Raw genomic sequence first — 24,324 nt, 5'->3', positions numbered from 1 at the left:
TAATTACTTAAATTGTGCTACGTGTACTTAACTGTACTAAAATTGAACTATTTTAAATATACTATAAAAGTAACATTTAAACATTTAAACTACTTCATGTATGTAACCCTATAAATATTTTTAAATATTTTATTTAATTATTAGAGTATTACAGCTGTATCACTGTTTATTATATATGTGATCTATATTAACATTAGACCACAAATATACATGCTTCTTGTTCCTGTCTTTTATAAGAAGCACACTTCTTGAAGTATACTTCATTGGGCATTAAAATATATTTTAATATACTGTACTACAATGTTTAGTGTGTTAAAAATGTACTTAATTGTTTTTATTTGACATTTAAATGTGTTATTTAACACTGTTTCCTAAAATGTACTTATATTTATATTTTTCTAATTATAATTACAGAGCATTAAAATATATTAGTGTAATACCTATATATGTATTGTTAAAACTTTTTACCAATCTGACTGCTGACTCTTGTATTCAGTCTGTGGCGCACCTGTGTTTTCTGTTGCCAAGATAGCAATACACCAGAAATGTAACTGAAAACACACCTGATTTTGAGACCACAGCACCCATTGGCGTAAATATATTCAGATATATTTACTAGGTTCACTACCTTTCATCTATCTATACACCTCCTATGTTCACGCTATACTTGATTCCATAGAACATAATGTCATAACTCTATCTCTGCTCTACAGACTGACTCTTAAATAGAAAAAAGTCAGAGATTAATAGCACCCATTAATGATCAGAAGACGCCATTGCAGAGATGCACGGCTGCTTTGCATGCACAGACTGGAGCATTTTTTTTAAGGAGAATCTGTAAGAAAAGGTCTCTGTTATCATGGATTATATAAAATTCTGTGTTGAGACAATTATACCAGCAAAGACCATTAAGAGATTTCCAAACTTTCCAAACATCAAACTTAGATTAAGGGGAAAATAGGAGGCTTTTCAGAGGTAGGACTGGGTTGTGGTCAGTGGCATTAATCAGCAAACTGAAACATTATCAAGGTCAAAGTCCAATATAAAGATAAACTAGAACATTCAGAATTACACTCCACTCCCTCCTCCAACACTACACTAGGAAACGACCGGAGACTTCACCAGACGTTTTCACCAGAAGTTGCAAAAGTTGATTTCAGGGAGGTTACCCTCCCCCCACCGCCACCCCCCCCCCCCCCCCGCCAAAAAAAAAAAAACAAACAAAAAAAAACTTTCGCACACACACCAAAGGATAGCGAAACTTTACTTTTATATTAATTAAATTTACTTTTTTTTTTACTTAAATTTAAAGTATTCAGAAGTGAAATGACTTTTTTCTTTTTGGAAGGCCCTGCCTCTGCTTTCCTTCCCTTTTTTTTTTTTTTTTTTTGGAAAAAAAGCTTTTATTTGAAAAAAAAGACAGTTACAATATCACAAAAAATTGCACAACATCCAAAACATTTCATGTCATATTACAATAATTATTAATATTGCAGCTTCAGGGAGACTTGGTTTGTCTGCTTCACCTTCACTGGTTCTGTTCATTGGTTTCAGTTCTGCTTTCAATACTTTCTGACATCACTCGATGATTATTTATACACAACTTCCTCAGTGACAGATCACTCATCTCATCTCATCGTCTCATCATCTCTCATCACTATTAACACTATTAACACTATTAACACAATAATCACTATTAACACAATAATTGTCACGGAATGACCCAGGCAGGGAGACGAGGAGGCGGACACAAGTGCAGGTAAGGGAAAAATGAATAATTTAATAAATAAATATAAATAAACAAAAACGAGAAACAAGTAAACACTTAAACATAAAACAGGGAGATACATACAAGGAACTATGGAATAAACTAAATAACTGAAAATAACCAGAAACAAACGAGAGGAACCAGAGAACTAAAACAAACAAACTAGAGATAATAATAATGATAAACAAACAGGGAATATATACAAGGAGCTAAACTAGGAATCAACACAAAGCAGGGGTATGTACAAGGAACTAGGGAACACAGAGCTAAACAAGAAACTAGAAAAACCAAACAAGAAATAAACAAAACTAAACAGGGCAGGGATATATTAACAAGGGAATAAACTAATAAACACAAAGCAGGGTAATATACAAGGAACTAGGGAACACGGAAATAAACAAGAAACTAGAGATAAACAAAGGACAAGGGCTAAAGCTAAGAAAACGAGGGCTAGGCTAGAAAACACGAGAACGACAAAAACAACAGAGGAAGGTGCAAAGACCGACGGAGGACAAGGTGGCAGAGGAGGGCTATTTAAAGAAACAGGAAACACTATAATTAGAAACACCTGGGAAAGGGGCGGAGCAACAAATGAGAAACAGGTGGAAAAGTACTGAGACGGGAGACACAGGGGAGCACAGGTCACGTGGGCAAGACACACAGACACGAGACGAGACCAGGATGTGACAATAATCATCGAGTGATGTCAGAAAGTATTGAAAGCAGAACTGAAACCAATGAACAGAACCAGTGAAGGTGAAGCAGACAAACCAAGACAAACTCCACAGGCGTGTGTCCTAACCCCTTCCTCTTTATTCTTTACAGTAATGACTGTGTAGGTTTCACACCCATCCCTATATATGTCAGATACTCTGATGACAGACGACACTGTTGTACTTGCACTCCTCTGTTTCCAATACCTTGGAATCTCCCTGGGCATTAAGGATTCAAGGATTCAAGGAGATTTTATTGTCATTCGCATCACATGTGGTACATCAGGTGGAATGAAATTGTGATCTCACGATCCAGTTTACACCCAAGAGCTGTTGTTAAAATAGATAATATAGATAAAATAAGATAGCAGAATAAAAGAATACAATAAAAATAGAATATAACAAAATAGATAAAGATAAATACACAAAAAATATATAGTAGGCAGAGTAGACAGGTGGTCTCATTCCATCATTTTTTCATTCATTTTTTAACAGTCTAGTTGTGTCTCTAGTATAAATGAATACCATGTGAGCTGTTTTTTGTAAAAAAAATAAAATAAAAGAAATTGCTCAGGTGTTTCTATTTAGTTCTGCTTTAGATCACTAAATTAGAGGTCTCTGAAGAAAGACAGGATTTGGCTCTTGCTCATGAATAATCATAGATGCAAACATATCGCCTCTGATTGGCTAACAGCACAAGGGTTGCCACCTTTCAGAAATGAAAATAAGGGACGCCCAGCAAATATATATATGGACATTTATGAAAATAAAGAACAAATCACTTCACATATTGGTTCAATACGGGATGCAATATTTAATTGGCAAATAAAGGATGTTCTGTACACAGTTGCAGGAGTCTACTAATCTAATTAAGTGACTTCTGAAGGCAACTGCACTGGGTTTTATTTTGGGGGGTTCAGATTAGAGAGGGTTTTTATTTATTTTTTTTTTTTTTAAACCATGTATAATTTTGTGTTGGTCTGTCATTTTAAATCTTAATAAAATACATTTAAGTTTGCTGTAAGTGGTTGTAAGGTGACAAAATGTGAAAACGTTTAAGGAGTATGAATACTTTTGCAAGCCACTGAACTGATACTGACCCAAATACTGGCCTGACACACTAGCTTGCAACTAATACAGTGCCTGTGTGGAAAAAGCTATACTGAAAAAGCCTGAATGAGATAAAGAGGGCGGAGCCGTCAGTGCATTCCCAGAACCCCCCTTTCTGCATTTGTCTTTTCACTGCAGTGTAAAGATAGACTCAGAGTTCAGTTTAGCTCCTGATAGCTCACTCGACAGGCTGTTGACTTCCTTCTGCTTTATTTGCCTGAGGTAAGAATATCTTTTAGCTTGGGTTGTAAAATGAACATTGTTGTTTTATTCTATAAACTACAGACAACATTTCTTCCAAATTACAAATAAAAATAGTCATTTAAAGCATTTATTTGCAGAAAATGAGAAATTACTAAAATGACAAAAAAGTAATACTGCATAAAGTTTTAAGAGTTCAGAAATCAATATTTGGTGGAATAACCCTGGTGGTTTTTAATCACAGTTTTTTTCATGCATCTCGGCATCATGTTCTCCTCCACCAGTCTTACACACTGCTTTTGGATAACGTTATGCCTTCACTCCTGGTTTGTATAATGCACAACACATTATAACCATGTTTTGTTTTTGCTTCATGCATCATAAATTGTGATTGTCATGCATTATAAGCTGTGTTCAGCTCATCCAGTACAGACGCAAGAATCCGAGTCTCAACAAGTGCTAGCTTGCATTGCATTGCATTCTCTACCAAATTCCATCTAAACCTACTTAGACTCACTGTACTTGATGTTGGTGGTTAATAGAGGGGCATGCACCAATTGTGGCATGTTGACAATTTAACAAGTTGCCTTTCTAGGTGTTGTGCCAAATTCCGCCTCCCTGCCAAAATCTGATTCACTCCAGTGTACAGGTGTCATGCAGCAGAATGATTTTAACAGATTCCTGTTTGTTTCCATTTATTTGTGTTTATAAATGAGGGTTAATATACAGTTACAGTAGATACAGAATTGCCAGTCTAATCTGTTGTACCCATACTGCTCTGTAATTAATCTACAGTTACAGTAGATACAGAATCACCAGCACTGTAATCTGTTGTACCCGTACTGCTCTGTAATTAATCTACAGTTACAGTAGATACAGAATCACCAGCACTGTAAGCTGTTGTACCCGTACTGCTCTGTAATTAATCTACAGTTACAGTAGATACAGAATCACCAGCACCGTAATCTGTTGTACCCGTACTGCTCTGTAATTAATCAACAGTTACAGTGGATACAGAATTGCCAGTCTAATCTGTTGTACACATACTGCTCTGTAATTAATCTACAGTTACAGTAGATACAGAATCACCAGCACTGTAATCTGTTGTACCCGTACTGCTCTGTAATTAATCTACAGTTACAGTAGATACAGAATCACCAGCACTGTAATCTGTTGTACCCGTACTGCTCTGTAATTAATCTACAGTTACAGTAGATACAGAATCACCAGCACTGTAATCTGTTGTACCCGTACTGCTCTGTAATTAATCTACAGTTACAGTAGATACAGAATCTAAAGTCTAAAGTCAGTGCAGTTTTGTTTTCCCGCAAAATCTTACAGCACTTCATGCTTCCCTCTGCTGCTGATAACTTTTATGGAGATAAAGGATTTCATTTTCCAGCAGGACTTGGCACACTGCCCACACTGCTAAAAGTACCAATTGGTTTTATGTAATATTCCAATTTTCTGAGATACTGATTTGTGTTTTTTTTTCATTCGCTCTAAGCCAAAATCATCAACAATAAAAGAAATAAACGCTTAAAATAGATCACTCTGTGTGTTGAATACATCTATATAATATATGAGTTTCACATTTTCAACTGAATTAATGAAATAAAGTAACTTTTCAATTATATTATATATTTTTAAAAATGCACTAGTATATTAATCAGCCTTGGCAATTCCTAGTAATCCACAAAACATGTCTTTCACATGTTTTGAAAGACAAATGAGCTGTGCTGATGGAGCCAGGAAGGAAACTTTCTGAAATAGAAATAAAATGAGGTGATATGATCGTGATAAGATGATGTTACAACAATTTGTCATTTACAATGACTGATAGAGATAATATTAATAGAATAATAGATAAAGAAGGGAAACAGGCTTCTGGCATCACAGACGAGGAAGGAGACGAGGGTGTTGATCTGATACTGAGCTTATCAAAAAAAGTCTGATTTAAAATAAAGCCATTCTGTTTTCTTCACTTATTTATTAACAATCAAGTTATATTCAACCAGAGGTGGAAAGTAACTAATTACATTTACTCACATTACTGTAATTGAGTAGATTTTAGGTGTAATTTGTCATTTTTAAAGTAGTTTTTACATTAGGTAATTTTACTTTTACTCAAGTTTTCGACACAAGTAGTTTACTTTACTACATTGAAAAACTCCCCGTTACTGAGTAACAAATGAAATGCTGGGAAAAAAAAACAAATTGTCTGAATTTAAAAAAAAAGAGTCTTGTTCTCCATGGCAGCGCAGCTGAACTTTTCCCAGCAGTGTTTACTACAGTTAGCGGTTAACAGGAGAGATGCTGTGTGAATCAGCTGTGTAGCCTGGAGTCTGTACGTGCTGTTCGGGGGAACCGGTGTTCTGTCGAGTTATGCTACCCATCGATATGTGCTTCTTTATGACATTTTTTTGTATGATTTCATGTTTTTCATGATAATTCCTTAAGTTTTTATTGGAAAAATTAAACAATCTGCTTGAATGTTAAAAAAAAAAGATGTAAATAGCAGTTAAATCATAGCAATGGCAAGTTAAAAAATAATAATGAACCATAAAACTATAAAAATACAGTTTATAGTCACATATATGATCATAACTTTTTAACTTTTGAACAGTAAAGAAAAAAATTGGATCATAGATACCTATACCACCTATACCACTAAAAAAATGTTTTATGTGGTGATCTGAACAAATACTGCCTGAAAGATCCAAATTATTTAATTTAATAATTATTGAATTTATGATTTGCTGTACTTTTTTACATCAAATAAATAAAAGTAACTGTGTAACCTTTACTCAATGTAAATTTTAAATTGAGTGATTTTTTTACTTTTACTTGAGTAGATTTTTAGATGGGTATTTTTTTATTTTTACTTGAGTACAATTTTAGCAAAGTAAAGGTACTTTTACTTAGTTACAATTTTTCAGTACTTTTTCCACCTCTGTATTCAACACAGTACATTAGGCATTAGGACATCTGAGGTTTACAAATAAATATAATAAATATATATAAACATTTACATGCACTCCAAACTAATTAAACAAAAGAAAGAAAATCAGAGAAAAGAGAGTCAGTGATGATGATTCTAATTCATAATTTCTATTAAATTGGTTGATTATTGGAATACTTTCCTCTGTGGCCCTCGAAACCTAAAAAAAAAAATCCACTTTCACTTTTTATTTCCTGCCATTCATGCGTCCATCCTGTTATGGCGAGTTGCATGATAGGAGGACAATGACAGGGTGGACAGTTCTAGTGAAAAAGGGAAGGCTTGAGACTCGGCTCACGCAAATAGTGACGTGAACAATGTCAACAGCCAATAGGAGAAGAGCTACTGGAAGAAGCAAGGCAAGAATATATCAAGCTTTTAGGAATTACAATCATTTATGTACACTCCCGCCCGCAGTACTAATATGAATTGAATTAATTATATTTAATCCTTTACATCTACTTATGTATTTATTAAAACAGCAATTTAGCGCTGAATAGTGTTGTCCTGTTTCTCACCACAGTCCAAACACATGCTGTCAGGTGAATTATTGGAGATGCTGAAAATCTCCCATTGGTGTGTGTGTGTGTGTGTGTGTGTGTGTGTATGTGTCGGTCCATCCTCTGCTTTGAGTTTTTTTTTTAGGGTTTTTTGTTGCTTGCATTGGTTATTAACTTGAAATATACTTTAAATTTCAAGTTATATAATAATATAATATTATTGTTATTATATTATTTTAAATAATATATAAAATAATACATATAAATAAATATATATATATTTTTATATAATTGAATTAAATTAAATGAATGAATATATGCATTGTACTACTACTACTACTACTACTAATAATAATAATAATAATAATAATAATAATAATAATAATTATCATTATTATTGTATGCACCAGTATAGTAAATGTCACCGGTGGTTAAAACTCAAAATTTTCAGAGTTAAAAATATTGTTAAACACAGTGTTTATTTATTTTTGTTAAACTGAAAAAAAGAATTTAAATATATAATACTTCTGGTATGCTGGGCTTGGCGAACCACAAAGTAAAACATTAATAGGCGTAATATCTGATGACTGTATAGAAAAATTTTAATAAAAATGCAGCCTATACTACAAACAAAGCAGCAAAACTCAAAATGGAGAGGAAATGGTTGAAAGGAGACCTCAGGTGAAGTGAAACAGACCATCAAGACGGTAAAAAGAAGAAAGGAATCCTTTAGAGAGATAGAGGAGATGTTAGGAGTGGCTAAATCAACAGTTTGGTAGATTCTGGGATGATAAGTGCAGTGGAGAACTCCAGAACTCTAAAAGCCCGGGACATCCAAAGAAGAACACAGCGGTGGATTATCACACAACACTCAACAACATCCACCCACAGAGGGAGGTGTATCAGTGTCTCACGCTACTGTACAGAAAAGTCTTCAGGAGAGCAAAAACAGAGGGGTTACCACACTGAATAAGAATGACGAGTAAAATTAACTAAAAAAAATTTTTTTCGCACCATTCTACATTTGCTTTTTTTAAGTTAATTTTATTTCAGATAAATTTCAGTAACTTCAACTCAGATTCAAGACTTAAATGTTACACAGAGTAAATAAGTGAACTGAACTTCAGTCAATCCTTTCTTTTAGTAAACTTTACTTCATTTATTTTTACTGAATCAATGCTTTCTTTTATTAAACTTTACTTCATTTATTTTTACTGAATCAATCCTTTCTTTTAGTAAACTTTACTTCATTTATTTTTACTGAATCAATCCTTTCTTTCAGTAAACTTTACTTCATTTATTTTTACTGAATCAATCCTTTCTTTTAGTAAACTTTACTTCATTTATTTTTACTGAATCAATCCTTTCTTTTAGTAAACTTTACTTCATTTATTTTTACTGAATCAATCCTTTCTTTTAGTAAACTTTACTTCATTTATTTTTACTGAATCAATCCTGTCTCAACACATGAATGGCATGTAATACATTCTTTATACTAGTTTACTAAAAATAATGTATTATACGCCATCTATGTGTTCAGACAGTGAGACTTAAAAATAAAATAAAAATATTTGAATGTGTGTTTTAACTAAATTTATATATAATAATATTGTATAAATGAAGTAATTGTAATTAGGTAATACTGTATGCAGAAACGAAGTAAAGGTTACTAAAAGAAAGGATTGACTGAAGTTCAGTTCACTTATTTACTCTGTTTAACATTTAAGTCTTGAAACCGAGTTGAAGTTACTTAAATTTATCCGTAATTAAATTTACTTAAAAAAAAAGCAAAACTTAAAGTAAATTTTAGGCATCATTTTTTTCAGTGTAGCTTTCAGTAATACATTTGACTGCAGGACTGTGTGATTGTGATCTGCTGGTGATGATCTGTTTACTGTCTCTATTTACTATTCTCTCACTGTGCTTTTCTTTCAGAACTTCCGAGATGTCCTCCAACCTCTCAGCTGAGTATGATGCAGAGTATGATTATTCTGTGCTTACTCAGCAGATCTTGGAGAAAACTGAATACCTGAAGCTCATCGGGATGCTCTACAAGGTCACGTATCTTTTTATATGTGTGGTTGGTGTGGCCCTGAACTTTTATGTGATCATCGCAGGTGTTCGCAAGTTTCGAAGCCACAGGAGCCCCAGTGTTTGGGAGCAGCACACCTGTGCGTGGGTTCTGGCGCTGGCCGTGACTCACCTGGTGTTCTCCGGGTTCCTGGTGCTGCAGTTCCTCTACGCCTGGTGGCACTTTAATTGGCATTACGGAGCGGCTCTATGCAAGATTTCATCCTACGTTTTCTACTTCAGCATGTTCTCTACGGCCGCTCTGCTCAGCCTGATGAGCATGAGCAGCTGCGTCGGCAGCAGCGAGTGCTTTAAAGCCGTTCGATTCAACAAACGAGGAAAGTCCATGGTTATTCTAATGGTGCTGAGCTCCTGGACGTTCGGGGCAGTCCTTAGCAGCCCGTCTCTGTTTTCCCGAGAGCTTCGGTACACAGAACTGGGACTGCAGTGCATCGACGACTTCGATTTGGACAAGGAGAAGACCACAGGCGACGGTTTGGCCAAACTAACCACCGTCGTTCTCAGCAGGTTCCTGCTGGGGGTTCTGTTTCCTCTGTTCTTGATGATCATCAGCGCATGTATAGCACGCCTGCGAGGTGTCCACAAAAAGGGCACTTGTCATAAGATCGCCCTTGTAGTCAAGGTGTGCTACTTCATCTGCTGGGCGCCTCTACTCTCGATGCTGCTCGTTCAGGTCAAAGAAGGAAATATTAAAAAATTTAAATACGGGCTTCCAGCAGCGACCGTGCTGGCTGCGGCTCACTGCTTCATCAACCCCGTCATCTACCTGCTGGTGGGACGCAAAACCAACATGGCGTGGATGCTGGAGATCCCAGATCATAAAACAAAAGTGTCTCAGAATGAAGACATAGAGCTGTGAACATGATTGTGAGCAGCTGATTTAGGAACAGTGAACCCAGATCCATCAAGATTTTCCAATGGACCACTGGATCTCAGCCAATTATAGAAGTAACTGCAGCTGAATTAACCCTTGTGCAATTGAGCCGCTCTACCAAAGCCCCAAAACAAAGCAGCCTAATAGAAATTTAAATCCGCCAAAGTTGTATCTCCAGGATGATTATTTTGATGGCTGGTGTGATGAACAGAAGAAGGGTGGATGGGATGAAATGTGTTGGAAATTGGCAGCTGAATACACTGTTGGCCCTGGAGTCATCCTTATGATGTTTGATGCTGTGTGTATTAGAAAGAGTTGGTGTGTTTTGGCCCTTTATACTTTTTTTCTGGTGTTTAAATGCATTTCATAATTTATAGGTCAAAAATGACCCATAAAACAATCTTTGTACCCTAGTGGTGTACAGCCCAAGCCTTTAGGAAAAGTCATGGTACCACTTTAAAATAAGACTACCTTTATGAAGAGTTTATAAATGGTTTACAGTTCCATCTATATTGTTGCCCTTTCTACATATATGTTATAACTGATTATTAATGATTTTTAAGGCATTTACAACCTAATTAGTGACCATTAATAAACGAACTGTAAACCATTTATAAACCCTTTATAAAGGTAATCTTATTTTAAAGTGGTACCGTTGCCTTTATACCTTTTTACATGTGTTTTTATACGCTTTTATAATTTATAGGTCAAAAATTACCTGTTTGTACTAATGATGGGGTGCCTTTAGGAAGACTACTGTTATAAACGGTTTATAAATGGTTTACAATTTGTTTATTAACGATTGCTAATTAAATTGTAAATGCCTTAAAAATCATTAATAATCAGTTATAACACATACGTAGAAAGGGCAACAATATAGAGGGCTGTGGGTTCACTATTTGGCAAGGAACAGGTCATTGTTGGCCTTTATTATTGATGACTGATTATTAATAATTTTTAAGGCATTTACAACCTAATTAGTAACCATTAATAAACTAATTGTAAACCATTTATAAACCCTTTATAAAGGTAGTCTTATTTTAAAGTGGTACCAAAAAAATCTTAAAATTTCAAGTTGGAAAAAGATAGTTTAAGGTATTTATTCTACAGCTAAACATTGTAGCGGCTCACTTTTGACCCGCAAGACAACACAATGGTTGTGTTTCCCAACACAAATGGGAAACATGGATGGTCCTATGTTCCATATTTTGGCATTTTCCTTTCTCCAAAGCACAAATAATCCATACATGCAATATATTGTATATGAGCATCAGCATGGGCCCACTATCATCGAAAAGTTGTTTTATTTCAGTAATTCAAAGTGTGAAACTCATATATTATATAGGTGTATTAAACACACAGAGTGACCTATTGTTGTATAAGTGTTTATTTCTTTTATTGTTGATGATTATGGCTCACAGCCAATAAAAAACCCAGAGTATTATATAAGACCAATTGATACTTTTGGCAGTGTGTGGGCAGTGTGCCAAGTCCTGCTGGAAAATGAAATCCTCATCTCCATAAAAGTTGTCAGCAGAGGAAAGCATGAAGTGCTGTAAGATTTTCCAGCACACCGCCAAAAGTACCATTTGGTTTAAGATAATATTCAAATTTTCTTGAGACTGATTTTTGTATTTTTGGGTTTTCATTGGCCATAAGCTTCAAAATCATCAACAATAAAATAAATAAACTGAATTAGTGAAATAAAGTAACTTTTCAATGATATTCTAATTTTAGAGGTTTTTATTTCAAAAGGAAATGGAAACTGCTGTAATGACTTTCATTCTGCAAGGCAAGTTATATATATATAACAGGTATTTATGCTTTTGCACACATAATGTAATATATAAACAATCGAGAAAAATATACATATTTTTAGCTATGTACATGTTTTGTCATGCTTAATACTGTGAAACTTATATTGATGTGCTACTGCTGTATTTTAAACTGAGGGATGAAGATGTTCAAAATATATAATTAATATATGTGTATATATATTAACTATATGTAAAAATATACATATATGTATTTTTTTTACATTTCTAATGTCTTTGAGTTGTTTTTTTTTTGTAATGCCTGTCTGTACATTAATGTAATAAAGTTAGATACATATATCTATTATTTACAGTTATGAATAAAATATATTTGTGCAATTTTGCCTGTTCTTTACCAAACCTGCTAAACATCAGATTCCTCAGAGATGGTCATTCAGATATAAACCAGTCATCAACCTTGCACAGCACAGCTTGATTAAGAGTGTGTTAGTGTGTCTTTGCTATCATAACAACGGGAAAAGTACACCTTGTGGGTTAAAATGTGCAAAAGGATTGTGCTAATTTTCTTAATTAATCATGGGTGTGGTTAATTTTGGGCGTAGTATGAAATAAACCAATCAGAGTGTCACTTGTCTCCAAACTCCAGAACTCACACCCCGACGGACTGTTTATTGTTGCTGGTGATTTCAATCACAGTAATCTGAAGGCTCTGCTGCCCAGCTTTCACCAACATGTGGATTTTCCAACCCGTGGAGCTAACCTGCTCGATTGTGTGTATACTAACATTCCCGGTTCGTACAGAGCAGAGCCCCGCCCCCACTACGGCTACTCTGATCATATTTCTGTCATGCTCATCCCAGCATACAGACAGCTCATCAGACGTGCCAAATCAGAGAAGAAGCAAGTTACAACCTGGCCTCCAGGAGCCATCTCTGCTCTTCAGGACTGTTTTGAGCACACTGACTGGGACATGTTCAGAGAAGCTGCTACTTCTGATGACTCCATCAACCTGGAGGAGTACACAGACTCAGTGACTGGCTACATCAGCAAGTGCATTGAGGATGTTACTGTCTCCAAAACCATCACATCCCACACCGACCAGAAGCCGTGGATGACTGCAGAGGTGCGTGTGCTGTTGAGATCCCGAGACAAGGCCTTTAAGTCAGGGGACAGGGCTGGCCTCCGAACAGCTAGAGCCAAGCTCTCCCGGGGATCAGAGAGGCAAAGCGCACCTACGCAAAGAAAATCCACGCCCACTTACAGGACACTACTGACACTCGGCGCATGTGGCAGGGCATCCAGACCATCACCAACTACAAGTCACCCTCCCCTGCTTGTAACAGTGATGCCTCCCTTCCAGATGCACTGAACTCCTTCTACGCAAGGTTCGAAGCACAGAACTACACGACAGCAAGGAAGACCACACCTCCTCCAAACGACCAGGTACTGTGCCTGTCCTCAGCTGATGTGCGGAAAACTCTACTCAGAGTCAGCCCACGGAAAGCCCCAGGACCAGACAGCATTCCTGGCAGAGTGCTCAGAGGATGTGCAGAACAACTCACGGATGTTCTCACGGACATTTTCAACATCTCTCTGAGTACTGCAATCGTGCCGACGTGCTTCAAGACGACCACCATCGTCCCTGTGCCGAAGAAGTCTCAAGTGTCCTGCCTTAATGACTACCGTCCCATTGCACTTACTCCCATCATCATGAAGTGCTTTGAGAAGCTGGTCATGAGGCACATCAAAAACCAGCTCCCGTCCTCACTGGACCCTCTGCAGTTTGCGTATCGTCCAAACAGATCAACAGACGATGCCATCTCTACTGCGCTCCACCTGGCTCTCACCCACCTGGACAACAAAGACTGCTATGTTCGAATGCTGTTCATCGACTTCAGTTCAGCATTCAACACCATCATCCCTCAGCATCTGATCGGAAAACTGAGCTTGCTGGGCCTGAACTCCTCCCTCTGCAACTGGGTTTTAGACTTCCTGACTGAGAGACCACAATCAGTCAGGATTGGAAACAACACCTCCAGCACCACCATACTGAGCACCGGCGCCCCCCAGGGCTGTGTGCTCAGCCCACTGCTGTTCACTCTGCTGACTCACGACTGTACTGCAAAATATAGCTCAAACCACATCATCAAGTTCGCTGATGACACAACTGTAGTTGGCCTCATCAGCAAGAACGACGAGTCAGCATACAGAGAGGAGGTGCAGTGGCTGACGGACTGGTGCAGAACCAACAACCTATCTCTTAACGTGGATAAAACCAAGGAGATGGTTGTTGACTTCAGGAGAGCTCCAGGTGTCCACCACCCGCTGAACATCAACGGCTCTGCTGTGGAAATTGTGGATAACACCAAGTTCCTCGGTGTTCACATTGCAGAGAACCTCACCTGGTCCCTCAACACCAGCTCCATAACCAAGAAAGCCCAGCAGCGCCTCTACTTCCTGCGGAGACTGAGGAAAGCACATCTCCCACCCCCCATCCTCACCATGTTCTACAGAGGCACTGTAGAAAGCATCCTGAGCACCTGCATTACCGTCTGGTTTGGGAATTGCAACACCTCAGACCGCAAGACCCTACAGCGGATAGTGCGGACAGCTGAGAAAATCATCAGAGTCTCTCTTCCCTCCATCACTGAGATCTACACCACACGCTGCATCCGCAAAGCCACCAGCATTGTGGACGACCCCACCCATCCCTCACACGGACTCTTCGCTCTGATGCCGTCCGGCAGAAGATACAGGAGCATCCGAGCCTCCACTACTAGACTCTGCAACAGCTTCATCCACCAGGCAGTCAGACTTCTCAACGCACAGAGACAGAACTGAACCCCCACCCCACCCACCACTCACCCAACACACTCACACAAAACTAAACTGTACACCCCCCCCCCCTTTACACTCACAAAGAACTGAACTTCACCCACACACACACCCAGTCAGCACACAGAGGCTGACATGACTTTATTTGCTGCACTCTTAAAAACTATAAACTCTACCTCAGTAACTGCTGTGATTATATATGTTCTATACGTTACAGTATGTCACACATCTCTGCACCTTATCCCCACTATACACTTTATTATACCGTATCGGTACTGCACTGTCCTGTCTTTAAATTGTCTCGTCTTTTGTATTTATTGTATTTATTGTTATTTAGTGTTATAATTTTATAATTTTATGATGCACTGTCGTCACTCCTGCACATTATGTTGTCTATTGCTTGTGGTTCTATGTTGCACCATGGTTCCGGAGGAACGTAATTTCATCACACTGTGTACCTGTACTCAGATGTAATGACAATAAAAGTCTCTTGACTTGACTTGACTTGCCATTCCCTTTAAGAGCCAGGTGAGCTCTGACTTTGGCGGATTGATATTTTAACGGTGCAGAGCTTCTGCGCTTTTCAGATAAGGAAACTGACGGGATCGTTTGCACTGTGAGGGTGCGTGAGCAGGTAATTTATGGTAACAACGATGTTACTTTATTTTGTTTTCTGTTTATTGTTGATGTAAAAGCTGGGTTTGCACACCTGCGTTGCCAAGATAGCAATGAACATCTGCTGGTTGACTGTTGTCAGGGTTTAAATCACTCAGTGGAGCACCTGTGGTTTCTGTGAATATATATAGCTAGTTAACTAATTCTCTTTTTAATGCGAGCTAAATGAATACGCTGTACTTAATATATGCAATATTACTCAAATAATTTATGATACATAATATATTATAATTCCTAAAATTTAAATATTTAATTAAAACACAGATATTACACTGTCTCAACACATGGATGGCATGTAATACATTCTTTTTAGATCTTTGAGATTATGTAAATATTTGAATGTGTGTAAATTTTAGTAATATTGTTGGATGGTTTGCATCAGGTCAGGCTCTGTCTAAACTCTACATGTAATTAAAAGTAAACAACATTAAATAAAAATTATAATTACTCTATTAATCTCTATTATCTTATCTTTGCTATGATACCTGATAGATTGAAATTGTTTATATTTTTGAATGGATTCTCTTTATCAAGCTCAACAAAAACAAAAAAACAACAACGGCGGCCTCTACAGGACATGACACGCCAGTGCACTTAAAAATAAAAGTCCCACCAGAATAAGTCAACTCTAATAATGAATAAATAGGCACATAAATAAATACAAATAATTGAGTAAATAAAATAAAGATATGAAAGTATTTTTACTGTAGTTTCTTTTCACATTTTAACAAACAAGAAAGGACAAAATAATGCATATGTATACATTATATACAATAATGTTTTTTTATGTTTTGTACACTAACACCCTGCAGAGCTGCAGTCTGTGTGGTAGGACCACCAACCTCAGCTCTTTCCATTATAGAGTTTTTAACACACTTTCAGAAAGTGAGTACAATAGAAAGTAGCTTAGATTCATGCATTTTATAGTGACTGCTCAAATAGTCAAATAGTCTAAAAAACATTCAAATGTACGATATAAGTACTTTTTTTAGAATTAAGTACACTGAAAAAAATAAAGAGTAAAATTTACTTTAAAAAAGTTTTGCAACTTAAATGTTACACAGAGTAAATAAGTGAACTGAACTTCAGGTCAAAAATGACTCATAAGACAAATGTTGTACCCTAGTGGTGTACAGCCCACATGGAAACATAAACACAAACAATGAATCACTCTTTCTAATGATGGGGTGCCTTTAGGAAGACTACCTTTATAAAGGGTTTATAAATGGTTTACAATTAGTGTATTAATGGTATCTAATTAAGTTGTAAATGCTTTAAAAATATATTAATAATCAGTTATAACACATACATAAAAAATGACAACAATATAGATGGCCGTGGGTTCACTATTTGGCAAACAACAGGTCATTGTTGCTCTTTCTACGTATGTGTTATAACTGATTATTAATATTTTTTAAGGCATTTACAACACAATTAGTAACCATTAATAAACCAACTGTAATCAATTTATAAACCCTTTATAAAGGTAATCTTATTTTAAAGTGGTACCAAAGTTATAAAAGACAAAGGAAATGGGAAACATGTATGGTCCTATATTTCATATTTTGGGATTCTTAATGTTTCTAGGGGTGGCATTTTCCTTTCTTCAAAGCACAAATAATCCATACATACAATATATTGTATATGATCATCAGCATGGACCCACTATCATTAAACAGTTAACTTTATTTCAGTAATTCAGTTCAAGATGTGAAACTCATATATTATATAGATGTATTAAACACAGAGTGATCTATTGTTGTATAATTATAAGAAAACCCACAATTTTGTATCAGACCAATTGGTACTTTTTGCAGTGTGGGCAGTGTGCCAAGTCCTGCTGGAAAATGAAATCCACATCACCAATTGGTCTTATATAATACTCTTATTTTCTGAGACACTGATTTTTGGGTTTTTATTGGCTGTAAGCCATAATCATCAACAATAAAATAAATAAACACTTAAAATAGATCACTCTGTTTTTAATACATCTATATAATATATGAATTTCACATTTTGAACTATATTACTGAAATAAAGTAACGTTTCAATGATATTCAAAATTTTTGAGATGCACCTGTAAGTCAGTTATCAGTCAATAATTCCATTAAGTCAGTGTTTTTTTTGTAATAGTTAAGCTTAGTGGTTTTTATTTCAAAAGGAAATGGGAACTGCTGTACTGACTTTCATTCTGCAAGGCAAGTTGTGATATATAACACATATTTATGCTTTTGCAGACATAATGTAATATATAAACAATGGACAAAAATATACATATTTTTAGCTATGTACCTGTTTTTTTAATGCTTAATACTGTGAACCATATATTGATGTGCTACTGGAATATACTGTATTTTAAACTGAGGGATGAAGATGTTCAAAATATATAATTAATATATGTGTATATATATTAACTATATGTAAAAATATACATATATGTTTTTTTAACTTTTCTAATGTCTTTGAGTTGTATTTTCTGTAATGCCTGTCTGTACATTAATGTAATTAAGTTGTCAGGGTTTAAATCACTCAGTGGAGCACCTGTGGTTTCTGTGAATATATATAGCTAGTTAACTAATTCTCTTTTTAATGCGAGCTAAATGAATACGCTGTACCAGTTACAATTGCTTAATATATGCAATATTACTCAAATAATTTATGATACATAATATATTATAATTCCTAAAATTTAAATATTTAATTAAAACACAGATATTACACTGTCTCAACACATGGATGGCATGTACTACATTCTTTTTAGATCTTTGAGATTATGTAAATATTTGAATGTGTGTAAATTTTAGTAATATTGTTGGATGGTTTGCATCAGGTCAGGCTCTGTCTAAACTCTACATGTAAGTAAAAGTAAACAACATTAAATAAAAATTATAATTACTCTATTAATCTCTATTATCTTATCTTTGCTATGATACCTGATACACTGAAATTGTTTATGAAATTGTTTTGAATGGATTCTCTTTATCAAGCTCAACAAAAACAAAAAAACAACAACGGCGGCCTCTACAGGACATGACACGCCAGTGCACTTAAAAATAAAAGTCCCACCAGAATAAGTCAACTCTAATAATGAATAAATAGGCACATAAATAAATACAAATAATTGAGTAAATAAAATAAAGATATGAAAGTATTTTTACTATAGTTTCTTTTCACATTTTAACAAACAAGAAGGACAAAATAATGCATATGTATACATTATATACAATAATGTTTTTTTTTTTTATAATGCATTTTTTATAAAGATATTTTCTCCCTAATAGACACATTTTTACACTCATTCAACTGCTACTCAGATGTATATCTCTCATTACAGGTATTGCCACAACACCAGGAGGATGAAGACTAGCACACGCCTCCTCAGACACATGTGAAGTCAGACTCCGCCTCTTTTTGAAGTGCTGCTGATGCAGCATTGCGACTCGGTTCTGATACATCAGCTCACAGATGCAGCCTTGTGCTGATCCACATCACCCTAGGAGTGATGAGGGGAAAGAGCACCATGTACTGTACCCACCCAGAGAGAGAGCAAGGCCAATTGTGCTCTCTCAGGGCTCCAGCAGCGGATGACAAGCTGCATGACTGGGATTTGAACCAGCAATCTCCTGATCATAGTGGCAGCGATTTATAGAGAGCTGGACCACTCAGCGCCCCTTATAGTGTTATGTTTTTATTTAATTAATTAATTTATTTATTTTCAGAAGCACCGATTTCAAAATTCCTCTTTCTTTCTCTATCTCTCTCCTCCTTCACTCTTTTCTGTACTGTGCTCATCTATTTCTTTATCTGTCTGGCTTTTTGCCACTTTCATTCCATGTCATCTAAGCCAGGCTGTTCTGCAGAAGCACATCCTCTGAGTGTCTCACTGCCCAAAGCTGCTCAAAATGAAACTTCAAAACCTCAAAAGAAAAAATATCAGTGTCTCACTGCCCAAAGCTGCTCAAAATTAAACTCAAAACCTCAAAAGAAAAAATATCAGTTCTGAATGTAGTTGTTGTGAGCATATAAGAACAGGAACACTGTTTGCATTTTTTAGTAAGTAGACTGTAGTTAAATCTGACTTAATAATTTAAAGGTAATTTAAAAACCAGGACATTTCCTCACTTTTTGAAAAAAATCCAGGACGCCCGGGACAGGACGTAAAATATGGACATGTCCCGGGAAATATGGACGTTTGGTCACCCTAGGGCAGGCATGTCAAACTCAGTTTGGCTCTGGGGTCGGATCCAGACTTTCTGTTCTCAGGTGGGCCGGATCAGTAAAAGAATGTCAACTCCAAATATTTAGCTTTGTTTTTCAGTACTATGCTTTATTATTCAGCCTTCATTTTTAGCCTACCCTACATATTATAATCATGGATGAAAAGGGATCTTTTCTAAGCACAACACATTTATTCATAAAACAATGGAAAAAAATGATTTTCATGTTTGGCCGTGAATGTGTTAACAACTGGTTTATTTTAACAGTTGAGTGAATGCAGTTTTACACCTGAACCAACTCACCACATCAACAAACTCAAGTGGGAGCTATGAAAAAAAATATTTTCACCTTAATTGTCATACTGCTTTGAAATAAATAAAAAAAAGAAATACAAAATAAAAGTTATAGCAGTGCATGGGGCAATAAGATTAGACTACATCAGATCAAACTACTAGGCTGGGCCTACTGAAGCTGAGAACATACTGCACAATATTAACTGTCTTTAATATGAAACCAGATGAATCTTATTTTTAATGATCTGTATTCATGAGTGCAAACAAATTTCGTGTCATCACACTTTCTCTCTCTCTCTCTCTCTCTCTCTCTCTCTCTCTCTCTCTCTCTCTCTCTCTCTCTCTCTCTCTCTCTCACTGCATTCCTGCAGTCTACTTGCTGCTGTGGTGAAGCAAGATTGCCGTGTCTGTGCTGCATGCGGGACATTTACTGCCCTCTAGCGACCGGAGAGAGCATTTAATTTGTATTCATTTTTAAAAAATCACAACTTTTGATAGAAATGAGCTAGAAACTCGCTTCTTTTTTTGACATACTCAGAAATTTATGCCGGGCCGGATTAAATCATCCAACGGGCCTGGTCCGGCCCGCGGGCCGTATGTTTGACATGCCTGCCCTAGGGTTTAGCAGCAGGCTAAATATGATAATACTCACGTCTGAATGGCAAAAGAGCTAGCACTTAGTGTGTTTAGTGGCTGTTGCTAATGCTGCTCCAGCAGTGCTAACCAGGGTTTAGCAGCAGGCTACAGATGATAATACTTACCTCTGAATGGCAAAAGAGCTAGCCCTTAGCATGTTTAGTGGCTGTTGCTAATGCTGCTCCAGCAGTGCTAACCAGGGGTTAGCAGCCATTAACATATAATAATACTCACTTCTAATTGCAGAAAGAGCTAGCGCTTAGCACGATTAGTGGCTAATGCTAATACTGCTCCAGCAGTGCTAACCAGGGGTTAGCAGCAGGATACAGGCTGATAATACTCACCTCTAAATGACGAAGAAGCTAGCGCTTAGCATGATTACTGGGTAATGCTAATGCTGCTCCAGCAGTGCCTACCAGGGTTTAGCAGGAGGCTTCAGATGATAATATTCACCTCTGAACAGTGAAAGAGCTAGCGCTTAGCATGATTAGGGGCTAATGCTAATACTGCTTCAGCAGGGGTTAGCAGCCATCTACATATAATAATACTCACCTTTAATTGCCGAAAGAGCTAGCGCTTAGCACGATTAGTGGCTGTTGCTAATGTTGCTACAGCAGTGCTAACCAGGGGTTAGCAACCATTAACATATAATAATACTCACCTCTAATTGCCGAAAGAGCTAGTGCTTAGCACGATAATGGCTAATGCTAATACTGCTCCAGTCTCCTGATCCTGTATAACTCTGTACTTCAGCAGAGTGGCTTTACTGCTCCTTAATACCTGACTGGTAGAATTCATACATAAGGAGCACTGGATTATAAAGGGTACTGTCGATTTTTGGGAAAATTAAATGAGTTAAAGTGCAAATTATAGTACAAAAAATACGGTAGTGTTGTAGTTGTTTTTTAGCAGTCTTATCTAATTTCTGAAAGGTTTTATATTAATAAAGTTAACAATGGTTTTGCTTTGCACAGTTACACAATTTTTGTAACCTTTGCTGCTATCTCTTTGCTGCTATATCTCTCTGAGTCATCACTGAGTCAGCACAGGCAGCACAGGCAGCACATGCTCTGTGGTTTTGGTGGAACACTGAAGGATGTGGCTGCCTGGGTTTGACTTGACTTGCAGACGTTCTGCTTATTGCACAATTAGTTCAGTCTGAACAGCAGCACAGTTTTCCTTCCCCCAAACAGAACTGCAGAATGAACCGGAACACCAGCAGAACCTGTGCCCTCCTCTTCCTGCCCCTGTGGGCGGAGTCTTCTGTATAAATAGCATTTAGTGGTTTTGTACACTAACACCCTGCAGAGCTGCAGTCTGTGTGGTAGGACCACCAACCTCAGCTCTTTCCATTATAGAGTTTTTAACACACTTTCAGAAAGTGAGTACAATAGAAAGTAGCTTAGATTCATGCAATTTATAGTGACTGCTCAAATAGTCAAATAGTCTAAAAAACATTCAAGTGTACGATATAAGTACTTTTTTTATAATTAAAGGTACACTGAAAAAATAAAGAGTAAAATTTACTTTAAAAAAGTTTTGCAACTTAAATGTTACACAGAGTAAATAAGTGAACTGAACTTCAGTCAATCCTTTCTTTTAGTAAACTTTACTTCATTTCTGCATACAATATTACCTAATTACATTTACTTAATTTATACAATATTATTATGTATAATTTTAGTTAAAACACACATTCAAATATTTACATAATCTCAAAGATTTATTTTGTAAACAGACCAAGTCTCACTGTCTCAACACATGGATGCATGTAATACATTATTTTTAGTATACTAGTATAAAGACAGTATCAAAATGTGTGTTTTAACAAAAAAATATTTACATTTCAGGATTTATAATATATTATGTATCATAAATTATTTGAGTAATATTGTATAAATGAAGTAATTGTAATTAGGTAATACTGTATGCAGAAATGAAGTAAAGTTTAATAAAAGAAAGGATTGATTCAGTAAAAATAAATGAAGTAAAGTTTAATAAAAGAAAGAATTGATTCAGTAAAAATAAATGAAGTAAAGTTTACTAAAAGAAAGGATTGATTCAGTAAAAATAAATGAAGTAAAGTTTAATAAAAGAAAGGATTGATTCAGTAAAAATAAATGAAGTAAAGTTTACTAAAAGAAAGGATTGATTCAGTATAAAAATAAATGAAGTAAAGTTTACTAAAAGAAAGGATTGATTCAGTAAAAATAAATGAAGTAAAGTTTAATAAAAGAAAGAATTGACTGAAGTTCAGTTCACTTATTTACTCTGTGTTACATTTAAGTCTTGAAACTGAGTTGAAGTTACTTAAATTTATCTGAAATTAAATTTACTAAAAAAAAGCTAATGCAAAAAGCTACAAAACTTTTTTAAAGTAAATTTTACGTATCATTTTTTTCAGTGTACAATATTGGTCTTTAGAGGGTCAGATGTTTTCCCTTTAAAGTACAAAATCTTTTCTAACAGCAGGAAGTACAGATTTCTACCATTTAACCAGCCAAAAGGTACATTACAGTATTCTGTATCACTGTACTAATAAACAATATATATTTTAATAGCACATTTTCAAATTAAAATTTAATTCAAATTTTGGATCATCATGTTCTTGACACATATTCAGTTGATGATAATCTTTATAATCTTTATATTCTTTACTGGCGCAAAAAAATATGGGTACAAAAAAGGACTTTTACTGAAAGTCCACCGTGCAACAGATGACAGAAGCTGCAGCATTTAAGGTGGAACGGAAAAATAAAATAAAATAAAAGTTAATGAAAGCTCCCCATCACAGAGGAATTAAGGAATAGACAATAATAATGAATAATTAATTTTTAAATCACCTGTCCCCCTTTTCTGAACTATAGTTAACCAGCAGCATCAGCAGCAGTTAGGTTGCTGAACTTTAGTGCTCCTGATGACGTATCGGTGCGTGTTGAAGGGTTCTCCCAATTCTTAGGGGACAATTCTTCTAACTCTTTTCTAAAGGGAAAAGGTAACACTCGAAAAGAAGGGGTAGGGCTAAGAGGTGAAATGGGATTGGGCCTTAGTCTAGATTTTACTATAGTTTAGATGATGGCACTTGGCAGAGGTACAGATAGGGGTCATCTAAGTTGTATTTGCCATCTGTTTTAAATTCTCAGACATTCAAAGCAGCTACTTACAGTAAAAACTGCTAAATATAAATTTATTTAAATACTGCAGACATCCTGCTTACTGCACACAGAGAACTGTTTAGCTTCCCCAAACAGAAGTACAGTAGTGATTAACACACCAGATAAAACTGTGCCCTTCGAGTACACATTTGCTAATATGAATTATACAACAGTAAGTTCCGACCTCATAATCTGATTGGTTTAGAAGTGTTCTAGCCGTGCTGATATTTGTGATAACATCACGGCCTTCTCACACTAAACCTGTATCACTCCGCCGAAGCGTTGCCAACTAACGACATATTTATGCACACAGGACAGTTTGAATCTACGGCTCCACCAGCACCAGCAGCCGCGTTAGCTTAGCACAGGCTAGCCCTTAATCAGGGCATGCTCGCCCCCAGCGCTGGCTTGTATTTTGTGGGAAAAAGGGAAAGAAAATGACCTCGGCTAATGCTGTTTGAGAGCCAGAACGGTAACTT

At 36.1% G+C, this 24,324-nt stretch overlaps 1 protein-coding gene across 1 annotated transcript; it reads left to right on the top strand.

Moving 5' to 3' along the window:
- Nucleotides 1-3,731: 3,731 nt before the first annotated feature.
- Nucleotides 3,732-10,755, top strand: LOC103035772 (chemerin-like receptor 1). The gene is made up of 2 exons (XM_007233470.4): nt 3,732-3,813; nt 9,229-10,755. The coding sequence occupies exon 2, from the start codon at nt 9,239-9,241 to the stop codon at nt 10,241-10,243; it is 1,005 nt and encodes a 334-aa protein (XP_007233532.3). The 5' UTR covers nt 3,732-3,813; nt 9,229-9,238; the 3' UTR covers nt 10,244-10,755.
- The last annotated feature ends 13,569 nt before the right edge of the window (nt 10,756-24,324 follow it).

The sequence above is a fragment of the Astyanax mexicanus genome, chromosome 22 (assembly GCF_023375975.1).
Source record: "Astyanax mexicanus isolate ESR-SI-001 chromosome 22, AstMex3_surface, whole genome shotgun sequence".
NCBI lineage: Eukaryota > Metazoa > Chordata > Actinopteri > Characiformes > Acestrorhamphidae > Astyanax > Astyanax mexicanus.
The sequence above is the reverse complement of the archived record's forward strand: the minus strand, read 5'-3'. Positions and strand labels throughout refer to the sequence as shown.